Here is a 15122-nt window from a genome sequence, read left to right as displayed (position 1 = left end):
GGTTGACGACCCCCTAGGAACTATGATGTGGCGAGGGGGGAGGTGGTACGAAGGAGAAAGGGGGGAGCCCTCTTCTACGTGAAGGGGGAGGAGTGCGGGGAGTCACGCGCGCCTGCGCAGTCCGCGCTTCCCCCTGCGGAGTGCCTCTTCTCGCAGTGGATGACTGTCCGCCCGGTTGCAGAAGTGCAGGGATATCATTGATTTAATCCGCGGACGTTTGCATGAAGGGCTGAGGGGTAGTGAAGTCGTGGGCACTATGCTACACCGCCTCCACCGCCCCTCTCCTCCTCTCGCTGACGAAGATTTATGGACCTGCCGACTGCAAAAGTCCCGCCTCAACGTCGTGATGTGGGGAAATAAAATTCATTTCGTGCATAGTGATGGAAAAGTGATGGATGGGTGGATAAAATGGATCAGTGCATCTGCAAGGGGACCATTAATTACGTGAGGTGATATTGGAGAATTTTTGGAATTCCCCTTACTGAGATATCGTGATTAATGTAATCTCACGTGAGATTGTTCAAAATGTGTAATTTCAGTATAAATTCGTTAATTTCGTTGGCGTAGGATTTATCGAAAAAAAGCAATTTGTTTAATTATATTTTTATTTAAGATTGGTGAAGACTAGTGCTTAAGATTATTAAGATACCCATTTACACTATTTCTCGCGGAAAAAAATTGACGTGATACTTGCTACGATCCCCTTCCACATGTGTGAGATTGGGTGAGAATCGGCTTGAACCCCCCCCCACCCTAAACGCCTCACGTAATTCATGGAATCCCCTTAAAAAGCAGAAAGTTTTAAGATATGTATAATAAATTTTGCAAATCTACTTCAGTGTTTTATTTATAAAAAAAGGAGGTTACTTTCCCAAAAGGAAATGCAGTAAATATTTTAAATTCCGTGCAAAGGCACATGAACGAAATTAGAACGGGCTATTTTGCAATCTCACGTCCACGCATTCTCGCATGTGTTCTGGCAATTCACCGCTTTACACGACGCAATTTTGACTGCGCCTTCGTACACATGTCAGATTGTGCAAGTACGTGCCCCGTGTAAAACGGCCTTAAGACTACAATTATACGATTCAATGAATTTTTCTATTTCAACAGTCGGTTTTTCATACCCCTTATAGACTCCATTATATTCATTCACCCTGTTTTCTGCCTTATTCTATAAAAATACCCATCATAATACCACGTATAATTATTCTCCAAGTATAACAGTACAATTTTGAGAGTAGGTAAAAAAATTCATAGCCTAAAACAGTGTTTTATTGAGCTAGCGATTTATATCAGATATCTTTTCAATTCTGATATAAGAAATCTTTCAAAACCACCCTAAACTTATTTCTGACTACGTTACAGCCGAAATACACGGCTCCACCACAGCCTTGAATTTTCCCTTACCTCATCAAATATACCTCTCCTTCTCGACCATGTTCAGTACTTAAAATCTCGCTTCACACATGCAAACACCTCGAAAGCCTTGACATTGAAATTTGCCGCAACTAGAGGCTAAACGAAGCATTTACGTCATACGGACTCGATCGATACTACATGACTCAGCTAGGATGCTTCACTATGCGCTGCAGAAGGTCGCATGAATCTCTCAGCAGGGTACCGCTATCTTTGAGTCCATGACACTCCAATAATTGAATTCCACAGAGAAGTATAACTACCTAAGACACCCCAAAAAAAAAATTCCTCCTAATACAAGGTGGTACAGGACAAGGAACTAGAACCCTATATCCTAATTAAGGCAATTCCCACACCTGTGCCTTATTCTTACCAGACCTCTACTCTAACCTATGTATACACACCAAGCTCCGTGTTGAATCACGGAGAGAATGACTGAAGACGTTTAGTGCAAATGAAGGACGTTTCAGACCCTACTAAACGTGAATCCAAATTCCTTTAAAATTATCTTGCTTCCGGCCAAATAATGTAACTTCTTTTATTGACACTTTGCATACGTTAAAAGGCGCAAATGACATGATACATATATTATCTCAAAATTCGAGGGCTAACATAAATCATAGTTATACCTATGTAAATACTTGTACACATACTTAAGTACCTATCTAAAAATCACAAGTGTGCTCCAAATACCAGAAATAAAAAATGCTTTAGATTTTAAATTCCTTCCTTACTCTGTCGCCCCTGCTTTATTTTACCATAAAATTCGCATCACTCAATGACTATTGATGACAGTACGAATGATAATTCAATCCCTTGGTCAGTTACTCCTGGGGAAAACGAGTAATTACACTCTCTGTACTGTCGCTGACGTTTTTTTCAGTCAATGTCGTTTAATTTTGTTCTACATATGTATTTCATACTAATAAGATAAAGTTTTGTTTACTAATAAGACAGAAAAAAGATAACACACTTAGGTATGAGCGGATGAGGAAATTAACTAACATCCACATTATCCTAACATCCATTAAACCATCAGGGGGTAAAAATTGTTTGATATCTGGGACCGTGTACGTGATTCCAACCTAAATCTTGTTTCCCTGCCGTAGAAATTGAATAGCACAGTTATCACAGCTCTAAAATTTTGATTAACGCATCCATGTCGCTACAAGAGCAAGCTCCCGTGTTACGAGGCCCGGAGCTAGCTGAAAACGCGGTCAAGGGCACGGTCAAGGTTAAGTGGAATATATACATCTACATCTATCTACATCTACATAATACCCTGCGAGCCACCTCTAGGGTGTTTGGCAGGGGGTGATCAATCACCAGCATGCATTTGGACTCCCACATGTAAAAGCACTGCGACTCAGGCCACCGCACTAACACAACTCAAGCAGAGTTTGGCTAAAACTCTGCAAGGAATTCCTACGCGCTCGTTCAAAATAATGAAAAAAATTGGCTATATAAGAAAAACTTTTCCTATGTCAGGGTCTATCAAAGGCACGTAGGCAGAACTTTGCATCGGGGAAAAACAGGTATGTCAGTGGCCTACAATGACATTTCGTCGTCAATGGGCACGCATCAAAAAAGCCATGGATTTCATTAAATCCGCTGAATATTTCGTTTTTCGTAATGCTGAAAGTAAAAGAAATCGTTTCTTATTGGTAAACATTATAAAATTTAACTATATCGAAAAAATTAGTGCCATGGGATAGGTACTCCCATTAGGCTAGTGGTCTCCTCATAATTTGTTTTGCGGGTAGTCGGCACAAGGGAAAAAACATTTCGGGGAGCGAGGAGGGGAGTTGAAGCTCCCCCCCCCCGGCTGTGTACCTGGTCTATCATGAAGTGAATACGGAATTCTCAATTTTTACCTTTTATAAACGCATTCTCCTCGATTTCAAATCATGCCCGGGATTGCAAAAGGTGACCTTGATTTCGATGAAATGCATTTACAAATGGTATTAAAGATGAAAGACTATATTGCAACCAATTTAATCCAGCTTCATGAATCGATTTTGTCTCACTGCACCCGTAAACTGGATAAATAGTGAGTTTAGATTGACAGCCAACGGGTTCTTACTTTTCAGACGCTAATGTATGGTATCCAAATTCACAATCAGGAAATCACTGGCCATACAGGAAGGAACGGAGAGTCATTAAAAATTTGCAATGATAGATACCTAAACTAATTTGAAGAACTAAAAAACCGATTTTTATTAATAAAATGGAAGCTGATTGGTAAGAGTTCATATCTGCAATAGCCATTCTACCAACGAATTGAGGGATGAGTTAATTGCTATAAAAGAAGAAAAGCGGGCACGTAGACTAAAGATTTCACAAGAGGGAATACGTGGATTGGATTCTTGGATATTTTGTGGATGTTTTTTCCGCAAGAAATGATCTACATCTTCATCTACATAATACCCTGCGAGCCACCTCTAGGGTGCTTGGCGGGGGGTGATCAATCACCAGCATGTGGCATGCAATTGGACTCCCATAGATGTAGATGTAGATGTTCTATCGCTGCCTTTATAATCATTTATTGATCGTGGAAAAAAAGACATTCTGAATCTGTCTGTTCTACAATCTATGTCTCTTATTTTATTTACATGATCTGATCTTCAAATCAGATGATGTGATAACACGGAATTCGACGAAATATAAAAATCGCTTTAAGGATTAAAAAAAAATGAAAATCAAGTGCACCTAGTATGAGACGACATTATTTGGCGACGCCCCAAGTGAAACCTCTGATTCCGGGGTACAGCGTTCGATACTGACGCATGCCAAAACATGAAGCGAGGTGAACGTCCTGGAGGGTAAGTGTTTCCAAATACAACCCGACCGGACTCCAACCATCACCCCGAGATGACGGGCGCACCGCTCCAGGATAATTGTCTTCCCCGTGACTCACTCGAGGGAAATAAAGAAGGAACAGTCTGCCGTGGTGAGTCATAAAAACTTCACCCGTCCCCCGTCCGTTGCCGACCCGCGAACTGGTTTCCCCGATGCAATTCCAAAACGACCGGGGCACGAATCCGGTTTCCGTGGCGAGCCACATCTCCAGACACTATCCACTCCACATCGCATCACATTAAGATTTACGGCCACACGCCGGCGACCTTTTTCCGGGAAGGACTGATTACACAGTCCCGCATTTGTCAAAATTACACCGTTGCTATCGAAGCGAGAGATTTCCGCGCGGGATATCGACCGTTTTGTATGGAGGCATTTATAGCTCAGTGATGATGCGTGCGATCAGCTGTTATCAGAACGCGGATGGAAATCTAATGCATGCGGTGGGGTACATTAGTGGGGCACCTGTTTTTTTATCTCTAGATGTGATTTTAACGTCATTGAGTCAAGAGTGTTGATAACATACATCGTATATAAATTCCCTTTTATGCTCGGTACGTTATAGTGAGTTAAAACCTAACACTGGCGGACTTCAAATGACACCGACATTAAGCATAAATACTATCCGAAAAAAAAGAGATATAAGTCTCTTATTATACATGTTGTATCCTAAGTTATTTATTGCGTTCATAAATTTACAACCCTAAGTACATATATATGTTTCAGGTTATATTCGATTGTCCACTTCTAAATCTAATGCATGAAGTGGAGTACAATGATGGGGTACCTGTTTATGTCTATAAATGTGATTTTTATGCAATTGAGGCTAGAGAACCTACATTATTTAAAAATCATTATCCAATCATTCATACTCATTGGAAATTCATCAGGAGTTGTTTCTTCCCCAAAAATTTGAACCATATCAATGCTTATCGGTAGAAAAGCACTCTTGTGCTCTTTTCCAGCGTTGTAGACTGAAAGTAGCAAGGTTATAGGGGGCGGAAATTAGCTCAAATTTAAACGGGAATTCACGTTATGCTAGGGGTGGAATTGCAAAACATTATCATACAAAACAATTATCATATATCATTATGATTGACTTCTACCAAACATCCTAGAGGTGGCTCGCAGGGTATTATGTAGATGTATTTATTTGGTATAAATTCTCTGTAGTGCTCGATACGTTCTCGTGAGAGAGACGTAAAGCTAGCGTATTTGAGGGCGTTACATGAAACCGTAACGATAAAAATATATTCTGAAAAAGGTTCTGAAAATTATACAACTCTATCTAATTATATTCGCTGATTCCAAAGTTATTTATCGCGTTGTTTAATTTCCAGCCCTGAAATCATAAATGATTCAGACTACTTTCGAGGATACGATCTATGGATATGTTCGTTCTATCGTTTTTAATTTACCCAAAGATGTTTTGAAATAGACATTAAATGCGGCATGACCTGCAGCCTGTTCGCTCTAATGAGTTGTTTTAGATTTTCCGAACACCTAAGATTTAGCAGAGTCGCAGCTTTTCTATCGATTCACTATCTACTTTATAAGCTATCGTGTTAAATTCATACGTTTAGGTACCAAGGAAAAGAGGAATTCCTTCCAAAAGCATTCCTGCTCGTTGGAAATCCGTCGGAAACTGAAGAAAAACACTCTAGTTTTCTTTTCGGGGTTGTAGACTGAAAGAAAAAAGGGAATAAAATGGGCGGGAAATTAGCTCAAATTAAAACGGTCTTTTCACATCATGTTAGGGGTAGTATTGTAAAACATCCTGGATATACAAGACATGCACAATTACTAGTACTTGTAATGACGTTAATCTAAAGCATGGGCGACAGAGTTTCGCTTGCACAAGTAGGGATTTGTACCGGCCAATATTATTCGTGAATAGTATTTTCAATTACTCGCAAAACTTTCATCAAATTACTTAAACGTTCAGCAAATGGTGCAAAGATAAACTGAGTATCATTTGCCATGGATAAAAGATAATGGCCTGCATGTTCTATAAAAGAGGTTTTATAAATAAAAGGTCCAAATTATTGCGTTGTGCAATATTCTGGGACAACAGTTTCCTTGATATAAACCCTGTGAGGAATATAACCTCATGAAAACCTTAATAAGAAGACGGAGCAACCTTATAGGCCACATCTTGAAACATGAAGGCCTGATGAAGACAATCGTCAAAGGACAAGTGGAAGGCAAGAATGGAAAAGGAAGACCTCGAACAAAATATATGGAACAAGTAAAGAGAGATGTGAAAGAGAAGAAATACGTAGGTGTGAAAAGATTAGCTGATAAGAGAACTGAGTGGAGAACTGCGTCAAACCAATCCTTGGATTGTTGACCAGTGATGATGATGAGGTATATAAAATAAAAAAAGCACAAGCTGTGAACCTGATAAATGTTCGAGCTCCAGGATCTCCAGGACTTATTTACTCGCAATTTTAAAACATTACTCAATAAATTAACAAAGAGGGAATGAACATTTTTATGGCGCCGGCAATGGAATTTAACCTGAATCATAAACATATTTAGAGATGGAAATTTAAGAACGCAATAAATAACTAAGGATACATCATGCATGATTATGGAGTCGCATATCTCCAACAAAAACTTTTTCAGATTGTATTTATACTTCATTTTGTTTTCATTTTACGTTCAAAAATACGCTTGTTTTACGTTTCAACTCACGAGCAGCAAATGGAATTTAAATGCTTTACATGTTGTCAATACCCTCGACTCTTTTGCCTTAAAATCACACGTTTTGGTACCAATACGGGAAAGGCAATTCCTTTCACAAACCTTCCCGCTAATTGGATATCAACGTTCTCCAAATACTCGAATAAAATCAATGCTTAATTGAAGAAAAGCACCCTTGTATTCCTTCCATGGGCGCGAAGTATAAATTACATCTCCGTTATTCAATTATCAAAAAGTCCGCAACTTTCCAAAACTAGTCAATTTGCTTCGTGTCAACATTTACCTCTGTGTCAAAGTCATATCATTAGCACGGAACAATCTTGCTCCCACGAAACGGCGCTAAACATTTTCACTCAGCTAATATGAGGGTATTACGGAATGGAAGCACCAAAATGGCGATTGCAGCTAATGCTTCGTTCAATTTGAACGTTTGACTGAGAGAAAATAAGCATGATTCTAAATTCTGTTCCCACGCAAAATTATTTGATGAATTGTAATTTATATGTTGGTGTGCACTACTGATGGCTTGATTACCGTTGGAAATGAATTGAAATAATATCTAAACGATGTAAAGAAGTCATTTATTATAAGTGTCTGCTACAATGACGACAATTTGAATATAGCCTAAGTCTTCAAAATCAAGGCATTCAAAATTCATAATAAGTATCGGTCTCACTGCGGCCATTTGTGATTGCACGCTTGTTTTCCATATGGAAAGCCAATTATTTCATGCAATAGTAAACTTCTGGAAAAGACCAGATGAATAAGAATAATAAATAAGTGCACTGTATAAATCGTCTTGATTAGAGACAGTTTCTGGACAAAAAATTTTTTAAATAACTTGTTATACTTTGTAAATGTCAAAGATGACGTGCTACGGACGGAAGAATATGGTAAGAAGGAAAGTAAAGTAAGTGGTCCACAAGGTGGATAAGTAACTGAATAGTCCTTCTATTTAAGAAGAAAAGAAGGCAAAAGACGAGAATAGATCATGTACGGAAGGGTGAGGGAAATATTGCGTTAACTGAAGGTTAAGGGTACAAATATTGCGATAAATGAAGAGAAATAAGGAAAATAATACATGTAATAAAAACCTACATATATATACGTGGTGTTAAGAATTTATATGTTAGTGTCCGTAGTCATAACTTATTTGTTCCATGCATTTTTTTTAAACATCGCTAAAAGGACGTATCAAATCTGTCATTATGAGAGGTAAATTATGAAAATATTAAGAAGTAGAATTTATGAATATCAGCGGGATGATGAATACGTAAGATAGTGTTCATAGTCTTCAATAATTCAAGTATTTCTCTCGGGCTCTACACCTGATTAATCCAGTCATATTGGCAGAGGTTTCGGAAAACAACTTGTCTTCCACTCTCTAGGCGTATTACTGTCTGAATGTAGAATTTCTCACTTAACTAAAATTGACCGTTTGATGAGTTCAACAATAAAGCTCAGGTGTCGTCTGATTGACTGATGTTCTTCCGAAGAAAACTATGGCTGATGTTCTTTTGTTTTCCGAAACGTCGGCCAATACTAGTGCATCAAGGTAGATAGAGCGCCTTCACAAAAGTAACAAGCATTTGATGAAACTTGGGTTACATGCAATTTGAAATACACACTTTCAATTATTAAAAGAAAAAGGGATTCTCATTTTTTTGTTTTTGAGATATTTGACGGTAAAATTAGGATAATTGAACATTGGTTCTTAGGGTTTAGAAATAGGGTTTTCTCGACCTATCGAAGCTGTCTGTTACAAGAAATTGCTGAGACGGAACTCACTAGAAGAAAAAGTTTGTGGAAAACCTATATATGTACGGGATGGTATAATTCCATGATAAAATGAGAAAGATGTGTGCGAAAAGCTACCTGAAACTGGCAAGGCGGCTGGGAATATCTGGTACCAACATCGCAAAACGAAAACCAACACATCGACTTCGCCTACATGAGGCAAATATGTTTAGTTTCCCGGCTTTTACAGACGTCTTACATATCTTCTGTTTATAAATAAATATATTCACTGATCATTTACCAATTAGATTGCGAATATTTATTGTAATAGTCAAAGTGAGTCGTCAGTGTACCAATGGTTCGAAGCAGTTTTGCAACTAATCAACTTGACTTCTTTAAAAAACTTTTAAAAATCATTTTTGACGTTTGTATTGTGCTAAGATGCAAAATTTTACTCACATTTCATTCCTTATTATGTTTTTCTTTGTTTATTTTTTTAGCGACACTTTTACATAAATAATAAATAGTCTGAGGTTATCACTTGACTTCATCCAATACCCATCTATCTACCTTAACCCGGTGTAGAGCCCGAGAGGAATACCTGAATATTATACACCAGGAAAAGTTAAAATGTTCAATTACTGTTTCCAAGTAGGTACTTTTCGAAAATTACAGCACCTATTAAGTAAGGTATCAAATACGTTTTGTTTCCAAGAGAGGGATTTTAGTAACCACGAGCAAACTTCCCCGATACAACTGTGCACGTGCCGTTCGCGAAGTCGCCCTTCCGTGTCCCACACGGGAAGAAGTAAAGTGATATTCGTCCATCGCAATTCATTATCGTCCTTTGAGGTTGGGCGCCGCTGAGAGCACGAGAGGACGGGGCGACAGGTGGAACAGCGCTCGTCTGACAGATATATATTTATTTTCCACGCTTTGATTGGCAGGCGCGTCTGCGTCAGGTCACCTCTGGCCCATACCCTGAGCTGCCACAACTAATCTGGAAAACACGCGTGCTTTGTATGTACAAGCATTAATTTCATGCTAGCAGTCATTTGAGAGATAAATGTTTGGATTTGGTTACGATGGAATTTCAAGGAGAGCTAACAAATATGGATTGTTAGCGAGGAAGTGCTGAACCATTAATTCCTGGTGAGATAATATTTGTATCTGATAAAGAACAGGTGCTTCGACAAGGCGATTTGCAGTATAATGAGCTGGTAAAATATTTTCTTTTGACGGGATACGTTTCTACAAGAATATGCATAAACAAAATTTCCAATCATTTCAAAATAAGCATAAAACTCTTTAAATCCTATTCATAACAACTCCACTAGGCGTAGCTTGGCTTATTCCTAACCAGACCAATTACCGACATATTTCTTCAATCACCGCACAAATTACACATAAATCAATAAATCGAATTTAGAAGACTTACGATAGTCACTATAGAATAAATGACATGACTTTAGGCCAGAAAATTATTGCTAAGGCATAATGACACGGGTCAAGAGTAGACGGTAGAAATAAAATCGCATCAATATACTACACTATTGTCTGCTATGTGAAGAGAATTCTCGACCCATCCTGGGCCATATTAATATGATCGCTGTAGAACCAGTAGGCTAATGGCGATCAAAGAAGACGTATCACTCCCTTTCGGGTCGTCGCATTTTGTATATTTAGCGTCGAATTACTCGTTTAAAACTTCAGTTTCATAACGACATTTTTCGGGCCATTTAAAAAGATAATTTTTCTGCTATCTGAGTGTAAAAAAATTACAATTGAGAAATACTGGGGTAAAATTTACGAGTTAAAGGCAAATGTTAAGAAGGGTCTCTGTAAACCCTTAAAATTTCAAAATGATATCGTTTTTTGAACTTATAAATCCCCACTAGCAACAACTTAACTTAAAGGGACCAATTGATCACCTATTCTTTCAATTACAGCACACCTAATGACTAAATTACGCAATGCATTCTACAGTATTTAGAATATTAATTAAGACTGTCAATTAAAAAAAAACTATCTCCGAGATGAAATTTCAGTTTTCTGAAATAATGGCTGTTTCAAGTGTTCTTTTTTTGCAATTTCACGTAGTTTTGAACCCATAGACTCCTCTGCAGACAGAGGTTGCAAGATGTTTTTTCATTATAAGATGCGTAAAATATTTCCAGTTTCATATCATCTATATTCAAATATGATAGATATTGCGTGCCATCATCAAAGACAGTGCAAAATACACAGTCGGTCGATATGAACTTTGCGCGGAAGAAAGATGTTTTTTCATTATAAGATGCGTAAAATATTTCCCATTGATGTATTTTTGAGTTTTCAAATACATTGTAACGATTATTACAGGAAATGGAAAAAGTAAGCCAAGTAATTATTCATAAGTAGATTTTATTCATATCCTCGAACTTCCCCTTTTTTGTGAGTGTTAAGCCAAGTTGTAATGAACAAGGCATAATTTGTGGCAAAAATACGACAAGGCGAGCGGGGGCGATGCGCCTACTAAAGGCGGTGAAAGGAGGCATTCAATGATTCATTCCAGCATCTTTCGAAAAGGATGGGGGCTCGAGACCCGGCTGGGGCGAACGCGCCTCACCGTAACCCGATCCACGGTTCTATCCCAGGGTGCACTTCGAATAGATACCCCCATCCGTCGGTCGGTAGAGGGGGATTAACACTAGGCGTCTCTTGGGCGTCTTCGGTTAAAAGCAGAGCAGACTGACGCCGACGGCGCCACCCTTCTCCCCTTCACTCCACTGCTCTACCCGACAATCGCATCCTATCCCAGGAAAAAAAACGGACGCATTCCAGCTCCAGTTTTTTGTAGCTAGGCAACAGAATCGTAGGTCGCAGCAAAATAAAATGGAAACGAAAAATAACATTCCTCAGCTATACAGACCCACCGAGTAAAAATAAGAATAAAAGAGGGCACAAAGTGGGTGCGCATTAACTAATAGCCGAGGTCAACATTGAATTACCTAAATTTTTATAGGAAATGGAAAAAGTAAGCCTAGCAAATAATTATAAGTATATTTCATTCATGAATTGGATGGATGAGGCAGATACTTCATGGCGATCCATTATGAGATATGAAGTGAAACACTTTGCACTTTCCACATAAAAATTTATTAAACTACAGTCCACATGTTTCGCTGCACGGCAGCATTATCAGGACTTCAGACATTATCAAGCGAAACATGTGGACTGTAGTTTAATAAATTTTTATGTGGAAAGTGCAAAATGTTTCACTTCATATCTCATATTTCATTCAAATCCTCACACTTTTCCTTTTCCGTGAGTGTAAAATTTAAAGGAAATCAAATTTACAATCTCGATAATGTCGGTCTCACTGTGACCATTTGCGACTGCACGCGTATTTTCCACGGCTATGGAATTTTCAATTCAATATGGAATTTCCAATATGGAAATAAAGGCTACCGCTGTAGTCAGCCAATCAGACCCATCACGTGATCGCATATTTTAGCGTTTCAGCCTCGGTTCCATAGCACCACAGCCAATGATCCCTCATGCGCATGCTTAATCTGGGTTTAGAAATGATATACGCAAATGATTTATTTTTAGTAAGCGTTCCCAATTACCACGACTCGCCATTCCTTGTTATGATAAGCGAAAGGTATTTATCGCTAAATAATTGATCAATCAGAAGGTCACCAACCTATTCTGGCAAATCAGTTTCATATCATCTATATTCAAATATGATAGATATTGCGTGCCATCATCAAAGACAGTGCAAAATACACAGTCGGTCGATATGAACTTTGCGCGGAAGAATGATGTTTTTTCATTATAAGATGCGTAAAATATTTCCCAAATGAGAGGCTTGCGAGAAGTTTTCATGCGAGTGCAAAGCTTTTATAAAATTGCGATTATTTCCAGAGTATATTCATTGTTATTTGAAATAAATTCTTCCTTGAATTTTTAGTCCATATCTCATAATCTAATTTAGCTACAAACCATTGAAAAAACTTGCAATAATCTACGAAGGATGAAATTCTTCATTAAATAATAAAATAAAAAAATGAATATTTTTTAAATAAATTATTTAAAAATTATTTGAATTTCGACGTCTATTTTCCTAGATCCATATCAAATTATTTGAATTCCAAGCCGGCTTTGTCCGCTAATGATATATGAATTCTAAATTCAATTCGTAGTGGGGTGAGTATAATGTTTTTTTTAATGCTAAGGAAAAGATAAGCGATATAACTCAAATTTCAAAAATATTTCAAAAATTCTTCCTTGACTCTTACCAAAATATCTCATAATCTAATTGAGCTACAGAATATTTCCGACACTTTTTTTCACCCATGAAACATGAAATTATTAATTAAACAGTAAAGTAAAACATGCATTTCTATTAATAAATTTAAAAAATTGCGTGAACTTTCTAAGTCTATTTTCCTAGATCCATACCAAATTATTTTAGTTGAAAGACCTCTTTATCCGCCAACGATAGATAAATTCAATATCCAAGTCATAGTGGGGTATGAATAAGGTTTTTCATTTAATGTTAAGGAAAAAAATATGTGAGATGATAATTACCTCAAGGGCAGCTGATTTTTCGAGAACACTGGATTGGCCGACAAGTTCCTCGCAGCTGTTCAAGTCCACCATGTCCTTCGGGAAGAATTGCTGCAGAGACAGACAGAGAGGAAAAAAACACGAGAATGAGAACAAGTGCATTGAGTGCATCGCTTTCACTTAAATTATAGACCCGGCCGATCCGGGCCCCACGGCCAAAAAAATGACGCAATATTATTTCGCCATCGTATATGCAAAAAACAGGCCATGTCCCTCTATCCGTCACCAATCAACGTCAAATGCAAAGCAGATCTTAAACATTTCCAAGCTAGATTTGCGTATGTTTTACTAAAATTAAAAACATACGAGAAAGAATTTATAATGAGGAAATCCTCCTCAAGAAATCAACTATAAAACTTCTTTAATCTACAATAAGGATGAAACTCACTACGAAAAAATCATTTAGTTTGACCTGGATTGGAACCCGGATCTCCCAATAGCTGGTAATCGGCATCGCATTCAGGATTCAAATGATTTTTGCGTTGTAAATTTATCACTTGGCGTAAATAACTTTGAATCCATGCACGTGAATGCGAACGAAGTTAATTCTACATGCAGTACTACTACATAAAGTTAATCTTTTAATAAACGTAAACCTAAGGATTTCAATTTCATTCCCAAAATCTATCGAATTTTCTAATCGCAGGAGATCCTGGTTATAGTTCCAAATATTTGAGCCTATCCTCTGTAAATGTTGAGAAGTAGTTGAATACATATATAGCGAAAAATATCTCTACCACAATTTCTCTTTAAGACAAATTATTCGCACGGCTCGCTTTCTTGTACAAACACTTATTGGTAAGATCACTTGGAGTACAAACGGTGTACACAAAGTAGCATCTAGGTTCAGTATGTTTCATTCACAGTCATCTAACGTAAGATTATTATAAGAGGTGATACTTTTTCGTATCGTAGGTCGAGACCCTATTTGGAGGGTTTTTTTTACCACCCAGGACATGGATAAAGTGCTGATCTGATGTAGTAAGGGAGGACGAATTATTCTGTTTTAAGCATAATAATTTATGAAGTTATCATTTTTATCAATACACTTAAGGAAAAAATATATTTATTTATTTTTTTTACCACTTTTCGAGAAATATTCCATTCATGCTCCTACAAGAAAATTTTTGATTCGCAATCGTAAGTAGTCAATCGAAGAATCATGCCTCCTGTCACAGCATTTCATTCGAATTCGGATTGCTTGCTTTGAAGCGGTAAGGCAAGAGGTTTTTCTGGCACTCACGTCAGCAATTTGTTTTGAGATGGATATACGTTCCAAAGAAAGCGAGCGTCAGCGAAGTTAATGGCCTGCCAGGGTTTTACACGTGGTGGGAACCGGAAGAAAATGCATTGATCAACGCAGCAGAAGCATTTAAAACGAACGAAATTAGCTGGACGGTCAATAGCCGCGGCGCGTGCAATCGCAGATTCGAATGAGGTAAGCATAGCAAGTGATGCAATATCTTGAGCGAAGTGCAAGCACCCACACCACGATTGAATAATTCAAACCCACTCCACGTTAGCCACACGGAAAAGAAATAGCAATTATACCAAACAGCTCTATTACTACCAATAAAACTCAGCTACCTTTTGGACGAAATACATTGCAGGGTATTCGGAATCAAAAGATAGTCTTATTTCAAATAGTGGTACAAATTTATGTATATCGAGGGTCTTAAATACACGAAATTTTCCTGCAGCGATTTATTTAAAGCAAACACTTCGGCTTTATATAATTCATAATATTTCATTAGCTTCATAAACTCATCCAAAAAGAGCAACCGATC

General features: G+C 37.8%; 1 protein-coding gene across 1 annotated transcript in view; it reads right to left on the bottom strand.

Moving 5' to 3' along the window:
- The window catches only part of LOC124163861 (growth factor receptor-bound protein 14-like), a 512073-nt gene that overhangs the window by 157016 nt on the left and 339935 nt on the right, over positions 1-15122 (bottom strand). Inside the window, exon 6 of the mRNA XM_046540966.1 lies at positions 13297-13386. Coding sequence (XP_046396922.1) covers positions 13297-13386 — 90 coding nt within the window. The remainder of the gene's footprint in view (positions 1-13296; positions 13387-15122) is intronic.

The sequence above is a fragment of the Ischnura elegans genome, chromosome 8, assembly GCF_921293095.1.
Source record: "Ischnura elegans chromosome 8, ioIscEleg1.1, whole genome shotgun sequence".
In the NCBI taxonomy this organism is placed as follows: Eukaryota; Metazoa; Arthropoda; class Insecta; order Odonata; family Coenagrionidae; genus Ischnura; species Ischnura elegans.
Note: the sequence above shows the minus strand (reverse complement) of the source record. Positions and strands in the feature narration are given on the sequence as shown.